The following is a 17,569-nucleotide window of genomic DNA, read 5'->3' as shown; positions in this document are numbered from 1 at the left end:
AACCGGGATCCTTATGCCAGTCTTTGCATTTTATGCAACGTGCGCTTAATTGCTGTGCTACCGCCCAACTCCCCCAATTACTGTATTTTATTGTCAACTGTAAACCATTAATTCCCCCCAAATAAAGGGGGGAGCTGGCATCACAATCTGAATTTACAAATTCATGTTTGTCCTTTGTCATCAGCTCTTTTGTGTTCATTTATATTCTAGTAATCCACACTGTAGTAATTGTTTAATATAATTGTGCTGGCCAAAAAATTGTTTTTTGAATGTCAAAGCTACAAAAAAGCAAAAGCAGAGGTTGAAATCCTTTTAAACAAATATCTTGAGAGTTTATCTCATTGGTGGTATCTATAGTAAATAAATTCATGTGTGTATACATATGTATATGTGAGGAATATAATATTGATATATGGAATATTATATACCCACGAAAAGCACACAAGATATCAGTGTTTAACAAAATCACCAGAGAAATTTGTAGAAGATGATATTTTAAGGTTTTTCTCAGGGGCCAGGTGGTGGCACACTTTGTTTGAGCACACACGTTACAATGCTCAAGGCCCAAGTTCAAGCCCCTGCTAACCATCTGCAGTGAGGAAGCTATAAGTGAAGAAGTGCTACAGATCTCTCACTGTGTTTCTCTGAATCTCTCCCTATTCTCCCACCCTCTCAAATTCTCTCTAGCATATCAAAAATTAAAAAAATAACAAAAGAAATAAAACCTAAGTTTTTCCTCAGTGTTTAGAATTCAGTAGGACTGGAGTCAGCCCTGATTTCTCAAACCACTGCAGAGAATCAAAATCAATGATAATGTTCAACTTTTGTTTAACAGCTTCAAATCACATAAGGCCAAAATAACATATGCCAAAGGCTTCTGTTAAACTCTGAAGCATTGACAATATTTTCTGAAAACACTATTTTCTGGTTTTGACAGACTCAAAAACCTGCCATTCATGGACTATGAGAAGAACATGATTCTTTGTTCATCCACTTCAGGGATTTCTCATTCTTTCAGCCAAAGACAACAAGGTGATCTACAGAAGAACTTAAGAACACAACCCCTTGGAAACTGACTGCCTCCTAAGCTAGGAGCTAAGTCCAGTACGTTCTGCTGAGCACTAATAATGATTCTCCAGAGGTGTTTGTTTGTTTTAATTTTTATTTATAAAATGGAAACACTGACAATACCATAGGATAAGACAGGTACAATTCCCACCACCAGAACTCTGTATCCCATCCCCTCCTCTGATAGCTTTCCTATTCTTTAACCCTCTGGGAGTATGGACCCAGGGTCATTGTGGGGTGCAGAAGGTGGAAGGTCTGGCTTCTGTAATTGCTTCCCCACTGAACATGGGCATTGACAGGTCGATCCATACTCCCAGCCTGCCTCGCTCTTTCCCTAGTGGGGTGGGGCTCTAGGGAAGCAGGGCTCCAGGAAATGTTGGTGGGGTCATCTGCCCAGAGAAGTCCAGCTGGCATCATGGTAGCATCTGGAACCCGGTGACTGAAAAAGGAGTTAACATATAAAGCGAACAAATTGTTGACAATACAAACACATTTCAGCAGTTTTTGGGTATCTGTTGCCGGGTTGCTTTTTCTAGTGAAATCTCTGGTGGCACACCAAACGGTATGTCTTATTTTGAATTTGTTCCCCTGGTCCCTTGTAGACCTCCTATATGATTTGGATTTTACTCGGAGCAGCAGAAGAAGGTGATACACTAAGTCTGTAGTCTACAACAGGTTTATGGAGCCAATGGGATATACGTGTTGTTGTTGCTGAGGCATCAACATTCTGGCCTGGTATTCTCAGACAGAGACAGAGACAGTGAGAGAGAGATATCTTAGCACCAAAACTTCCTCCAGTGTAGAGTGGGCTGGGCTCAAACCTGGGTTGCACATGGCCAAGCAGGCACACTACTCAAAGTGGAGGAAAGAAGGAAGGAAAGAAGGAAGGAAGGAAGGAAGGAAGGAAGGAAGGAAGGAAGGAAGGAAGGAAGAAAGGAAGGAAGGAGAAAGGAAAAACTGGTCTCCAGAAGCAGTGGATTTGTAGTACAGGCACTGAGCCCCAGTAATAATACTGGTAGCAAAATAAATAAATGAAAACAAAGCTATTCACATGTTCAATACGTACTTTTATTTTAAATACTGGCACAACAAATACACAAACATGACAATACCATTACTTCAATAATACAGAAAACATTCCTTCACAAGTAGCTTATAATTTATACATGCTGAATTTTTTTTGTAACTAGAGCTATTTTAAATGTTTTCTTAATATATGCTGTGAAACACAAACCTTAAATATATACTGGTTGCAGACATAATGTGCTTGGATACTATTTTCTTTTTTGGCCAAATAAAAAGATTTAAAGCTCCTCAAAATCATGTCCACTTGTGTTCATAGCTTCTGGGTGCATGACCCGTCCCATGAAGAGGATAGTTCCTACAGTGGGTTGGAAGGAAACAAAAGAAGGGGTGAATGAAAGGATGGGATATTCATTTTCCTTCTTACCACTAACTAGGTGCTAAAAATCATAAATAAAATACAGCCATGAAAAATAGTTTTAAAATATTTATTGAGGGGCTGGGTGGTGGCACACCTGGCTGAACACATGTGTTACAGTGAGCAAGGAATTGGCCTTAAGCCCCTGGTCTCCACCTGCAGCGGGAAAGCTTTGCAGTGGTGAAGCAGAGCTGCAGGTATGTCTCTGTCCCTCTCCTTTTCTACCTACCCCTCCATTCTTGATTTCTGGCTGTCTCTATCCAATAAATAAATAAATATAATACAAAAATAAATATAAATAGACAAAATATTTATTGAAGGGTCCAGGTAAGTGGCACACCTAGTTGACAATGCATGTTCCCACCTGCTAGGACCTGGGTTCAAGACCCTAGTCACACCTGGAGGGGGTGGGGGAAGCTTCACAAGTGGCAAAGCAGTGCTGCAGGTATTTTCTCCCTCTCTGTCTCCCCCAGCCTATCAACTTCCCTCTGTCTCTATCCAACAATAACTAAGTAAAATATTAAAAAATAAAACTTAAAAATTATTTATTTACTTATAAAAAAGAGGAGGGGTGAAAGAAATCAGAGCATCACTCTGGCACATACAATGTCAGGGCTAGAACTTGGGACCTTATGCTTAAGAATCTAATGCATTATTCCACTGTCCCACCTTATGGGCCACTAGTAAATATCTTTTGAACATTAGGAATGACCATAACGTGGAAGAAATGTTCTCAGGGCTCAGTACTGGCACCTTTAATTGAGCACACATGTTATAGTGTGAAGGACCAGGGTTTGAGCCTCTGGTCCCTACCTGCAGGGGCAAAGTTTCATGAGTGGTGAATCAGGGCTGTAGGTTTCTCTATATCTATCTATCTATCTATCTATCTATCTATCTATCTATCTCCCTCTTCCCTCTCAATTTCTGGCTGTCTCTATCCAATAAACAAAGATAACAAATTTTTTTTTAATTCTCATCTAAAAAAAGAATTGGTGTGGGTGGGCAGGATAATAAATAAAAGTCTCTGGGGTGGGTAGGGAGGGAGAGAATACAGGTCCAAAAAAGATGACAGAGGACCTAGTGGGGGATATATTGTTACATGGAAAACAGGGAAATGTTATGCATGTACAAACTATTGTATTTATTGTTGAATGTAAAACATTAATTCCCCAATAAAGAAATTTAAAAAAATTAAATTAAAATTAAAAATACATAAATGAATAAAAGTCTTTCCTCCAAACATATTTACCTGTCTTCCTGTTCCTGATAAGAAAGAAAAATGGATGGTCGACAATCACTTGAGGATACAGCACAGCCATCCTGCTAATTGCAATCATTCCTACAGTGCAGAGAAAAAATATATATATATATCATAAGAGGTCTACAAAAGTGCAAGGACTAATGAGCTATTTCTCGAGGCTATCTGTGCTTAATGCAAAGGCAGTAATTTAAAGGAAATGAGGTTTTAATGTAACTGTAATAAGAAAAGCTGTAAATATGTGAATATTTCCTCTGATCTTTAAACAAACACATGCACACAGATCCCTTATACACACCATACAGTTCCCTCTCCCATCCACTGAAATAATAGTTTATTCTGTTTAGGACAATTTTTTTTTTTATTCTTGGTTTCAGACACTTTCAGACCCTGCTACAAAAAAAAAAAAAAATCTTTGAGCTAAGTGAAAATAAAACAAAGGAAACAACAAATGAGATGGTGTTCTTATCTCCTCAGGTTTTTATTCCTTCGGTTTGTGGTGGACATTTTCACATCACAGGCAAGTAGTCAGAATGGCAGTGATTAAAGGGAAACCAGAGCAGCGAGAGACGGGCTGGTATCTCCTACAGCTGAGAGACTGGATTCCTTTGAGACAGCCATTATGCAATGATTCTTTTATCCTTGATTCAGGGTGATTCATGGTCAGGAAAAGGTCAAGATTAAATGATGGGAGAGTTTAAGTTTTTTTTTTTTTTAATGACCCTGAAACAACTGTGTCTTCTTATCCTTCTTAAAAAAACAAAACAAAACAGTTTTAACTGGCGGTATCTTTTTAATGAACACATTGATGCCACCGTCGATGCGGACATGGGAAATAATGTGTACAAATCTAATGTGTTACATCTCATGAGGGGCCAGCAGCAATAACATGTGATAATAGCTGTGGAACATGAGATGGAAACTAATCCAAGCAAATAAAGGAGGGTGGGGGAGAGGCCACAGGAAAAGTCATTCTCATTTGGCTAGAAAACTCAAAACTATTAAAACAACCAAGGGCATTTTACAGCTTGATTTGGACACATACTTTGAGTCAGTTTTTTTAAAATAAAACTTATGATTACTTTATAAATATTATTTAGTGGGGGGGGGTGGGCAGTTGGCGCACCCAGTTAAGCACACAGTACTAAGTGCAAGGACCCTTGAAAGGACCCAGGTGCGAGTCCACACTCCCCACCTGCGGGGGGAGGGGGAGACACACTTCACAAGTAGTGAAGCAGGTCTGCAGGTGTTTATCTTTCTCTCCCCTCTGCCCTCTCAATTTCTCTCTGTCCTATCTAATTAAATGAAAAAAAGAGAAAAAAAAAAGGCTCCCAAAAGTGGTGGATTTGTAGCGCTGGCACGCATCATGCCCCAGTGATAACCCTGGAGGCAAAATAAATATTACTTAGTTAATATTATTTGTTGTGTGCTATAATCTACTCTTGTCTATGGATGGACTTTAATAACAAAAATTAAAACTTTTCACTGACACAGTTAAGAATTTACCGCCACAAATAATTATGCAGGAAAAAATGTTTAGTTAGCAGAAGGAGAATATTTAAAATATTTAGACAGACAGCCCACCAGGAAAAGCTCTTCTAAATAGCTGACAACATCCTTCCATTTCTCATTTGAACCCAGAAGGGGGAGACTATGTTAGAGCCACAGAGTGAATAATAACCTATCTAGGATATAATCACTGCTCAGCACTGGTAGTGACGTCTCGTCACCCAATCTGGTCCCCTACGCCTACACTGAACTTCTCTGATCCAGACTCTTGGAAACAGAGTTGGCAGTCAGCTGAGGTAAAGAACAAACACCTCATCACAGACCCCTGCAAGCATCAACCTGGCTTTGACCTAGCACGTTATGATTGGGCCCTCCTCAATCGCTATCGAACAGGCCATGGCCGGTGCGCCGCTATGTTCCATCGCTGGGGAGCCAGAGACGACCCAAACTGCCCCTGCGGCTACAGACAGACTATGACCCACATAGTCAACGACTGCCACCTCTCCAGATTCAAAGGAGGTCTCGAAACTTTACATCAGGCTCAACCTGACGCTGTTGACTGGCTACGGAAGAAGGGCAAATGCTAGAAGAAGAAGCACTGGTAGAGGCAGAATCAGTTCATCAGCTTGGGTCTGAAAGGACCCTCCCACCTCCGTCCCAGATTGAGCTAGAAATACAAATCTAGAAGAGGTGAAAAAATTCTGGGGGGGGGGGGTGACAAAAAGAAAAGAGCACCTGAGGTGGCAGCAGCTTCTGAGCCTTCTTCATTAACCTCTATGAAGGACTTGTGAATTGCTTTGGAAAGAAAAAGCTCCTTGTTATCTGCAAAAGAGAAAGATAATGGGAGCATTTCTTCAGTGCCATGAGATAAAGGGACATTTTAGCTCTCCTTAAACAGAATTTTAACAATACCAACAAGTTAAGATATTGATATAAAACATAAGACAGAGAGAACATTTTAAGATTACAGTTTTTAAACACAAGGTTTTTTAAAAAAATATTTTTTATTTCTTTATTATTGGATAATGACAGAGAAATTGAGAGGAAAGGGGGAGATAAGGAGGAAAAGAGACAGAGAAACACCTGCAGCCCTACTTCACTCGTGAAGCTTTTCCCCTCCAGGATGGGACTAGGGGCTTGAACCCAGGTCTTTGTGCACTGTAATGTGTGTGCTTAATCAGGTGTAGCCCCAAACAATTTTTTAAAAATTTGTGAGTATCAGAGAGGGTTCTAATCCAACACAACTGGTATTGTAATACCTTTGTGCAGCAAACTAAACAATAGCTTTCAAATTACCAACTTTGTTCTTCTTTTTCACATTATTTAGAGAATACTAGTTTTCTGTAATCAAACCTATGTAAGTATGTAATAATTACATATGTAACATAGTGTGTTACCCTTGTACAAATGGGGAAAAATATGTTTAATGATTCCAGACCAACATGGCTGTTAATCTCTGTACAGTGCCAACCCAACCTGACACAACTGGGGTATTTCTTACAAAGTTGACAGCACAGCTAAGGTTTTCAAGAAATATATATATATATATATATGATTATATATATGTATATTTATATATATAGTCATATATATATGACTATGCTATGCTTCAATAACAGTAACATAACAGCTTTTCCAGGTTCTGCAGTCATCTGAACAAAATTTGACATACAGCACACTCCATACACTCTATTAAAAAAAAGGCGGGGGGGGGGAGTGAAAAATGAAACCCTAGGAAACATCGAAGTTCTGTTACTGTTGTAGTACCTGGTACCATAATAATAACCACAACAAAGCTACAACAAGGGCAACAAAAGGGGGGAAAAATGGCCTCCAGGAGCGGTGGATTCATGGTGCAGGCACCGAGCCCAGCAATAACCCTGGAGGAGGAAAAAAAAAAAATGTTTCTCAATCAATCAGTTGGGAAAAAAAAATCTAGAATAACATCATTAAAAACAGTTGTGGAGGCTAGTCAGTAGCTCAGCGCGTTAAGCGCAAATGCTGCAAAATGCAAGGACTGGTGTAAGGATCCCGGTTGGAGCCCCCAGCTCCCCACCTGAAGGGGGGGTCATTTCACAAGCGGTGAAACAGGTCTGCAGTTGTCTTTTTCTCCCCCTTTCTATCTCCTCTCTTGATTTCTCTGTCTTATCCAATAACAATAACATAAATGGCAACAATAAGGACAACAAAAATGGGGAAAAAATGGCCCCCAAGAGCAGTGGATATGTGGTTTAGGCACCAAGCCCCAGAGATAACCCTGGAGGCATAAAACAAACAAACAAACAAACATTCTTTTTCATATATAATAAATAAATAACTCTGGAAGCAAATAAAAAAAAACCAGTTGTGATAGGGCCAAGAGGTAGCATGCCCAGTTAAACACACACATTACAGTGTGCAAGGACCCTGGTTCAAGCCCCAGGTCCCCACCTGCAGGGGGAAAGCTTCGTAAGTGGTGAAGCACGACTGTGGGTGTCTCTATCTCTCTTCCTCTCTATCACACTCTTGCCACTCGATTTTTCTCTGTCTCTCTACTATAATAAATAAATAAAAATATCTAAAAGAAAAACAGCTGTGAGGAGTCAGGCGGTAGCTCAGCAGGTTAAGCTCAGGTGGTACAAAGCACAAGGACCTGTGTAACGATCCTGGTTCAAGCCCCGGATCCCCACCTGCAGGGGAGTCGCTTCACAGGTGGTGAAGCAAGTCTGCAGGTGTCTGTCTTTCTCTCCCCCCCCCCCCGTCTTCTCCTCCTCTCTCCATTTCTCTCTGTCCTATCCAACAACGACGACATCAATAACAACAACAATAATTACAACCATAAAACAAGGGCAACAAAAGGGAATACATAAATAAATATTAAGTAAAAAGAGAAAGAGGGAGTCGGGTGGTAGCACAGCAGTTAAGCGCATGTGGAGCAAAGTGCAAGGACCCACGTCAGGATCCCAGTTCCAGCTCCTGGCTTCCCAAATGCAGGGGAGTTGCTTCACAGGTGGTGAAGCTGGTCTGCTGATAGAAAGAAAGAAAGAAAGAAAGAAAGAAAGAAAGAAAGAAAGAGTAAGGAAGGAAGGAAGGAAGGGAGGGAAAGGAAAGAGGGAGGAAGGAAGGGAGGAAGGAAGGAAAGAAAGAAAGAAAGAAAGAAAGAAAGAAAGAAAGAAAAAACAGCTGTGATAAAGTACTGTCACTACTATGTGCCAGAAAGCAGGTACAAGGTATTTTACATTCAGAAAGGTATGAGACAGCAAATGCCACAACTACAATACTGGAGGATACAATTCCAAAGGCATTAGTCCTCCTTTTCCAGGAGAGGTCCCAAAGATGGCATGACACACCTCTGTTGAATAAATGGCACCTTCTTGGAGAGGAGACTTCATTATTGGCTCAAAGTTCTCAAAGGTTTTCATGGACATTAGCTAAACCAACTTCTTTCTTTTCTTTTCTTTTCTTTTCTTTTCTTTTCTTTTCTTTTCTTTTCTTTTCTTTTCTTTTCTTTTCTTTTTTTGCCTCCAGGGTTATTGCTGGTGCTCAGTGCATGCACCATGAATCCACTGCTCCTGGAGGTCATTTTCCCTCCCTTTTGTTGCCCTTGTTGTTGTAGCCTTGTTGTGGTTATTATTATTGTTGTCGTTCTTTGTTGGATAGGACAGAGAGAAATGGAGAGAGGAGGGGAAGATAGAGAAGGGGAGAAAAAGAAACATGCAGACCTGCTTTACTGCCTGTGAAGTGACTCCCCTGCAGTGGGGAGCTGGGGGCTCTAACCCGGATCCTTGAGTGGGTCCTTGCACTTTGCGCTATGTGTGCTAACCCGCTGCACTACTGCCCGGCCCCCAACCAACTTCTTTCTAAGATGAAATAAAATACTCCAAACATATGAAAAGATGAACTGTACAAGGAAGCAAGTGGACAGATGACTCCATTCTATACCATCCTGCTGCTAGTTTTAGGAAGTTTAATCTCTCAGAAGAAATCTGGACAGGGGCCAGGCAGTGATGCACCAGGTTAAGTGCACACATCATGGTGTACAAAGACCCAGGTTCAAGCCCCTGGTCTCCACCTGCAGAGGGAAAGCTTCACTAGTGGTGAAGCAGGACTGTTGGTATCTATCGCCCCCTCCCTTCTCAATTTCTCTCTGTCTCTATCTAATAAATAAATAAAAATACCCTTCCACCTTCTATGAAGCCAACATCACCCTGATACCAAAAGCTGTTGAGGACAGAACAAAAAAGGAAAAATACAGACCAATATCTCTGATGAACATAGATGCCAAAATATTAAACAAGATCTTGGCCAACCAGATACAGCAACATATCAAAAAGATTGTTCAACACGACCAAGTGTGATTCATCCCAGGAATGCAAGGTTGGTTCAACATCCATAAGTCAATCAATGTCATTAACCACATCAATAAAAGCAAAGCCAAAAACCACATGATTATCTCAATAGATGCAGAGAAAGCCTTTGACAAAATCCAACACCCATTCGTGCTCAAAACACTACAAAAAATGGGAATAGATGAGAAATTCCTCAAGATAGTGGAGTCTATATACAGCAAACCTACAGCCAACATCATACTCAATGGACAGAAGCTGAAAGCATTCCCCCTCAGATCGGGGACTAGACAGGGCTGTCCACTGTCACCATTACTCTTCAACATAGTATGGGAAGTTCTTGCCATAGCAATCAGGCAAGAGAAAGTAATCAAAGGAATATAGATTGGAAGGGAAGAAGTCAAGCTCTCACTATTTGCAGATGATATGATAGTATACATAGAAAAACCTAAAGAATCCAGCAGAAAACTACTGGAAGTTATTAGCCAATATAGCAAGGTGTCAGGCTACAAAATCAATGTACAAAAATCAGTAGCATTTCTTTATGCAAACACTAAATCTGAAGAAGAAGACATCCAGAAATCACTCCCATTTACTGTTTCAGCAAAATCAATCAAATACCTAGGAATAAAGTTGACCAAAGAAGTGAAAGACTTATATACTGAAAACTATGAGTTGCTACTCAAGGAAATAGAAACTGATACCAAGAAATGGAAAGATATCCCATGCTCATGGATTGGAAGAATAAATATCATCAAAATGAATATTCTCCCCAGAGCCATATACAAATTTAATGCAATATCCATCAAAGTTCCACCAAGCTTCTTTAAGAGAATAGAACAAACACTACAATCATTTATCTGGAACCTGAAAACACCTAGAATTGCCAAAACCATCTTGAGGAAAAGAAACAGAAATGGAGGCATCACACTCCCAGACCTTAAACTATATTATAAAGCCATCATCATCAAAACAGCATGGTACTGGAACAAAAATAGGCACACAGACCAGTGGAACAGAAGTGAAAGCCCAGAAATAAATCCCCACACCTATGGACATCTAATCTTTGATAAGGGGGCCCAAAGGATTAAATGGAAAAAGGAGGCTCTCTTCAATAAATGGTGCTAGGAAATCTGGGTTGTAACATGCAGAAGAATGAAATTGAACCACTTTATCTCACCAGAAACAAAAATCAACTCCAAATGGATCAAAGACCTGGATGTCAGACCAGAAACAATCAAATACTTAGAGGAAAACATTGGTAAAACACTTTCCCACCTACACCTGAAGGACATCTTTGATGAATCAAACCCAATTGCAAGGAAGACTAAAGCAGAAATAAACCAATGGGACTACATCAAATTGAAAAGCTTCTGCACATCCAAAGAAACTATTAAACAAACAAAGAGACCCCTCACAGAATGGGAGAAGATCTTCACATGCCATAGATCAGACAAGAAACTAATCACCAAAATATATAAAGAACTCAGCAAACTTAGCACCAAAAAAGCAAATAACCCCATCCAAAAATGGGCAGAGGATATGAACAAAACATTCACTACAGAGGAGATACAAAAGGCTAACAAACATATGAAAAACTGCTCTAGGTCACTGATTGTCAGAGAAATGCAAACTAAGACAACACTAAGATACCACCTCACTCCTGTAAGAATGGCATACATCAAAAAGGACAGCAGCAACAAATGCTGGAGAGGATGTGGGGACAGAGGAACCCTTTTACATTGCTGGTGGGAATGTAAATTGGTACAGCCTCTGTGGAGAGTAGTCTGGAAAACTCTCAGAAGGCTAGACATGGACCTTCCATATGATCCAGTAATTCCTCTCCTGGGGTTATACCCCAAGGACTGTATAACACCCAACCAAAAAGAGGTGTGTACTCCTATGTTCATAGCGGCACAATTCATAATAGCTAAAACCTGGAAGCAACCCAGGTGCCCAACAACAGATGAGTGGCTGAGAAAGCTGTGGTATATATACACAATGGAATACTATGCAGCTATCAAGAACAATGAACCCACCTTCTCTGACCCATCTTGGACCCATCTATGTTAAGTGAGCTAAGTCAGAAAGATAAAGATGAGTATGGAATGATCCCACTCATCAACAGAAGTTGAGTAAGAAGATCTGAAAGGGAAACTAAAAGCAGGACCTGACCAAATTGTAAGTAGGGCACCAAAGTAAAAACCCTGTGGTGAGGGGTAGATATGCAGCTTCCTGGGACAGTGGGGGGTGGGAGTGGGTGGGAGGAATGGGTCACAGTCTTTTGGTGGTGAGAATAGTGTTTATGTACACTCCTAGTAAAATGTAGTCATATAAATCACTAATTAATACGAGAAGGGGAAAATTAATTGTATGTCTCGAAGTTTTTCAAAACACAAACTGAATCTTTTCAATATATAGGCTGTGTAATTGATATGCAGACTCTCTCAAAAGCCTAGACCAAGTAGATCAGAAGCATCCAATAGCACAGCTATATACAAGATACAGGGTACTGTACAGCAAACCCTAACAAAAGGACTTTTCAAAGTTAACCCAATTACCAAACAATGTGATGATAACATTAACTATTGATTATCTTTTTGAACCCTAAGACAGCAGGAACCTCACATCTCCACTATAGAGCCTCTACTTCCCCCAGTCCTGGAACCCTTGGTTAGGGCCCAGTTTCCCGTATGCCTCTACCAATCCATATCAAATAATACTGCATCTGCCAATCACAACCTAACCAATACAACGATGGCCACCTCAACATGCTTCACTTCAGACTGTGTCCAGAGACTTCACGTGTGGAATGACAACCCTTCAGCTTCATTACTCGGGTAAGACCTATCCTTTCATAGTATACTCTAATTCCATCTCAGGTGGTTCACTTTCTAACAAAGTCCCAAAACCTAGATATACACCAGTTTCTGTGAGAGAGAGCATATGTTCACACGTATCCATAAACTACTGCAAAATATATACCTGAAAGCAGGAGTACACTAGAGTTTGCAGTGAGTACCCCCCTAACACTTCCTCTCCACTATTCCAAGCTTTGGGTCCATGATTGCTCAACAACTTGTTTGGCTTCGTATGTTAACTTTCTTTTCAGTTACCAGGTTCCAGATGTCATCAGGATGCCGGCCAGGCTTCCCTGGACTGAAGACCCCAGCAATGTGTCCTGGAGCTCTGCTTCCCTAGAGACACACCCTACTAGGGAAAGAGAGAGGCAGACTGGGAGTATGGACTGACCAGTCAACGCCCATGTTCAGCAGGGAAGCAATTACAGAAGCCAGACCTTCTACCTTCTGCAACCCACAATGACCCTGGGTCCATGCTCCCAGAGGGATAGAGAATGGGAAAGCTATCGGGGGAGGGGGTGGGATATGGAGATTGGGTGGTGGGAATTGTGTGGAGTTGTACCCCTCCTACCCTATGGTTTTGTTAATTAATCCTTTCTTAAATAAAAATAAATAAATAAATTAATTAATTAAAATAAATTAAAAAAAGAAATATGGCCACAGATCGATACAAATGGTAGACCATGTATTAAAACCACACTTTACCATTTACAGGGTAAATGGTAAAAGAAGCTCAGTAAACACCTCATCCACTTTCAAGACTCAGTTGGAAGCCCTAATCTGCCACTTCATTTTACCTTCTCTGATTCTCAGAGCTCACTAAAATAGAAGTGGTCACTCTTTCCCACTGAACTCAGGATCCATTTTTTTTTTCTTCCTTTACTGGGGGGATTAATGGTTTACAGTTGAAACAAACTACAGTAAAATACAGTAGTTTGTACATGTATAACATTTCTCAGTTTTCCACATAACAGTTTAATCCCTCCCTAGGTCCTCCTCCTCCATTATGTTCCAGGACCTAAACATTACCCCCAGCCCCCCACCCCTGCATCCCAAAATCCTTTATTTTGGTGCAATATACCAAACAGGATCCAATGTTATTGCAGCCCCTAGGATAAGATTTGCATTCTTAACAGCTCCCTGTCTGGACTGTCAGTATCCTTAAGGCACACACTGGCTCACTACTCTCAGCATCCCTGCTGTCTGGCTCTTAGTGAGTGTTGTAAGTGGATTCACCTAAGTAATATACACTTTCCCAATATTTAACCCACTCCACAGTGTAAGTAGGAATGTAGCAGTGGCTGAATGAAAGATTAGTTGCTTCATTCTGTAAAACTGTGGAGACAGCCATTTTGTGGGTGGGCACTTGACGCACAAATCTGTTCGTGATTATGGCTATAAAGTTTGCTGTGATAATAAAATATATGGCACTAGTCCAAAGTGGGTGCTCGGCGAAAATCCATGAAGAACAGCAGGGTGAGGGAAAGATAGACCACACAGTTGGTGAAAATCTTAAAACTACAAAATAGAAGAACAAAAGGGACTAGGAACCAGCAGGCCAGTGATATATGTATTTCAAAGAGCACAATGCAAACTGAAGTCAACGTTCCAACTTCCAAAATGTGATGAACAGAACTACACAAGGGACAGCAAATATCTGCAAGTGTGAACAAGACCATACAACATTCAACCTGTAGATAAACACTACTGTTTGGGGTAGACAAATAGAACTGTAATGAATAAGAAACCACATGCCAGGGTTTCAGTTTCAAGCATAAACCAGGGCTGAAAGGTGCTCCTGTGAAAAGAAGAAAAATGAGGGGAAGGGAGAGAGGAGAGGGAAGAAGAGGGGAAGAAAGGGGGCCACTTGGTGGCACACTTGGTTGGGTGCACATGTTACAGTGCCCAAAGACCCTGGTTCAAGACCATGGTTCCTACCTGCAGGGGAAAAGCTTTGCAAGTGGTGAAGCAGGGCTGCAGGTGTCTCTCTCTCTCTCTCTCTCTCTCTCTCCCTCTACTTTCTTGATTTCTGGCTGTTTCTATCCAATGAATAAAGATAATAAAAAAATTTTAGAAAAAAGGAAAAGGGGAGGGGAGTGGAGGGGAGAGGAAAGGAGAAGAGAGAAGAGGAGAGGGAAAAAAAAAGAATCAGGGATAAACTCAAGACCTCTTGCATACCACTGAGCTGTCTCATAGACCCAACATTTTTGGGTTTTTTTTTTCCCCCCTCTTCCTCCATTCCTTCTTCTATCCTTCATTCTTTTCCTTGGCCAAAGAAGGTGTAAAAAGTGAGAGGGAAGGGAGAGTACAGATAGCACTGCACTGTCTCTCCAACTACTGTGTCCATCCATGGTGTTCTCTTGAAGTGATAGGGTTCAAACCTAGGTTAAGAAAAAAAAAAAAAAAGCAAATATTCCACTAGGTAAACAGTTGCTAGTGCCAGAGCCTGAGCCTCAGGCATGAAAGAAATTTGCATAAGCTTTGTGCTACCTCCCACACAAAGGCTCTGCATTTAAAAAAAAAAAATTGTGGGGGAGGGGAGAAGGGGCAAAGTATAAGACTTTATATCCTTTCAGATATTCTTCTGAAAGACAACTTAGATTGTTTAACTCATATGTGCAATATAAAGAATTTAATCATCATGTTTGAGGCTCTCAAATCTCAAGTTCAATCCCCAGCACCACCATAAGACAGAGCTGAGCAGGGCTCTGGTTAAAAAAAAAAAAAATCACATAAACTTGAAAAAAAAAAAGGAGAAAGAAGGAAAGAGAAAAGTAGCCAAGGTATAGCTAAAAAAATGTGTGAATACTACTGTGGCTGGGGGGAGGGTAGCGAAGGATAGGGGCATATACCTTTGCAAACCATTATACAATCATTAATAAAAACAAATTAAAAAATAAGCAAGAAGGAGGAGAAAGAAATCATATCCCAGACAACAAAATATGAAAAAAAAAAAAAAAAAAGAGAAAATGAAAATTTTCTTTTGGGGACAAACTTTGAGTCACTTTCAAATAAAATAGCAGCTTTAATGTGGTTTAAACAAAGATGTGTCAACTGTGAGAGATGGTTATGTCTTCTCTTCAAAAGAATATGAATGAACAACTGTTTAGTACAAATAAACCTTTTTGTAAACTGCTATCTATGACCACCTGTGGCCAGTAGTTCTGTATTCATTCTTTAGGTCAGCTCCTTGTAGTGCTTGCTAATTCTCTAGCAGAGACCCTCAGACTCTCTTCCTCCTTTCTTTATTTAGACAATGAGGAGATTGTGAGCTCTGAAGCCCAGCCCACAGGTGGAGGAGACAGTTCTGGGTCAGGTATAAAAGATGGGAGAGGGACCAGGTGGTGGTGCACCTGGTTAAGTGCACATATTACAGTGCACGAGGACCTGGGTTCAAGCCTCCTGCAGGGGGAAAGCTTCACAAGTGGTGTAGTAGGGCTGCAGGTTTCTCTTTGTCTCTCTCCCTCTCTATCTTCCCTTCCCTTCTCAATTTCTCTCTGTCTCTAATAAATAAATAAAACTGAAAAAAAAAAGATGGGAGAAGGGTGAAGGGGGCATGCTGCTGCCTAACAGCCACTGTTGGTGGCACGCCCTTTTGCAAAAGAATAAATGCCTTGCTTCAACACCTTATTTATGCTTTGATAAGTAATTTTAATTGGATGTCATTTACACAGTGATCATGTATTAGATGCAGATCAGATGATGTAGGAAGATAGGCAAAGTCATGGTTCCCTACACAAGACCTTCAAGATTGCTCAGTTTTGAGGAAGTAGAAGAGAAGAGAACACAAAAATAAAAGAGACAAATGGTAAAAAAACAAAACAAAGAAAAAAAAAAAAACTCCCACCCTGGTGCCCAACAGGCCTCTCCTCCTGTCCACATCAGCTGTGATTGGTCCCACCTCAGGCCAGGGAGCAAGGAGCCAGGCTAGGCCACAGCTTTCTCTGCATCTAGGTTCCAAAAAGCAGCCAGTGGAAATAGATTTCTGAGTCACCAGGGCACTGTTGAAAACAACAGGATGGAGACAGCTCCCCAACAGAACCCTGCAATACCAGAGGCAATGCTGAGCTCTAATTGCTAACTGATTTTTAGTTTCAGTTCATCCATGAACTCCACAGAGGTTTCTAGAATCTCGGCGCTTTTACGGTAGAAGCAGTGCTTGCTTGCTTCTCTGTGTGGGTTTGGTGACAGAACCACCAAGTATTCATTACTCTATTCACTTCTCTTGGGCTGAGCACCTCCAATGTGCTTAACCAATGTCTTTTCAATGTACGGAGAGTCCTCAAAACAAATAAAAATGGAAGTACCTATGATCCAGCAATACCACTCTTGGGCACTTATCCAGTAGACACTCAAGCACTAATTCGAAGGGACATATGCACCTCTATGTTCATAGCTACACTATTCACAATAGCCAAAGAGTGAAAACAGCCTAAATGCCCATCATCAGAGGACTGGCTAAAGAAGTTATGGAATATATATTCCATGGAATACTACTCTGAGAACAAAGTAGATGATATTATGTCCTTTGGGACAAAAATGGATGGAACTGAAGGTGATTATGCTTAGCTAGATAAATAAAGAGTTGAAAGACAACTACCAGGTGGTTTCACTCATATGTGGAATCTAGAGATTTGATACACGAGAGCTTTAAAGCTTGAAGCAAGCAACCTGTTTCTAAGACTTTGTGAGAATTCTGGTGGTGATCTTTGGGAGATGGGAGGGGTTAGGGACACAGAACTTGAGTGGTGGGTGTGGTATGGAATTGTAAACTTACAATCTTGTAAGCCACTAATACAATAAATAAATAAATAAATAAATAAATAAATAAATAAAACTCCTTCCTAATGGGAAGAAAGCAGGCCCGAAATATCAAAGGCCATAACTTAAACAAGTCAGTAATGATGCAATGACTTCCCTGGGTGTTGTTAAATTCGGGGGCTCCAGCAGGCCAGGCTAGCGTCGCGGCGGTAGAGAGAGACAGAGACTCGAGGACACACAGCTGAGGGGAGAAACTGCAGTTTAATCTTTATTCATGAATGGGCAAATCACCACACCATGTGCTTTCTCCATCATTCTCCCTCCCCGGAGCTGCTGGGACTCTGGA

The 17,569-nt window shown here is 40.8% G+C and overlaps 1 protein-coding gene across 4 annotated transcripts in view; it reads right to left on the bottom strand.

The window, feature by feature from the left end:
• Nucleotides 1-2,114: 2,114 nt before the first annotated feature.
• SERPINI1 (serpin family I member 1) overlaps nucleotides 2,115-17,569 on the bottom strand; it is a 118,205-nt gene continuing 102,750 nt past the window's right edge. For all 4 annotated transcript variants that reach the window (XM_060171909.1, XM_007522954.3, XM_060171908.1 and 1 more), the window contains 3 exons: nucleotides 6,012-6,098; nucleotides 3,759-3,848; nucleotides 2,115-2,449 (listed from right to left, as the gene is read on the bottom strand). In XM_060171909.1, the coding sequence (XP_060027892.1) occupies nucleotides 2,373-2,449; nucleotides 3,759-3,848; nucleotides 6,012-6,098 (254 nt within the window). In that variant the 3' untranslated portion in view covers nucleotides 2,115-2,372. The remainder of the gene's footprint in view (nucleotides 2,450-3,758; nucleotides 3,849-6,011; nucleotides 6,099-17,569) is intronic.

This window comes from Erinaceus europaeus, chromosome 14 (assembly GCF_950295315.1).
Source record: "Erinaceus europaeus chromosome 14, mEriEur2.1, whole genome shotgun sequence".
In the NCBI taxonomy this organism is placed as follows: Eukaryota; Metazoa; Chordata; class Mammalia; order Eulipotyphla; family Erinaceidae; genus Erinaceus; species Erinaceus europaeus.
This window is presented reverse-complemented; position numbering and strand designations above follow the sequence as displayed.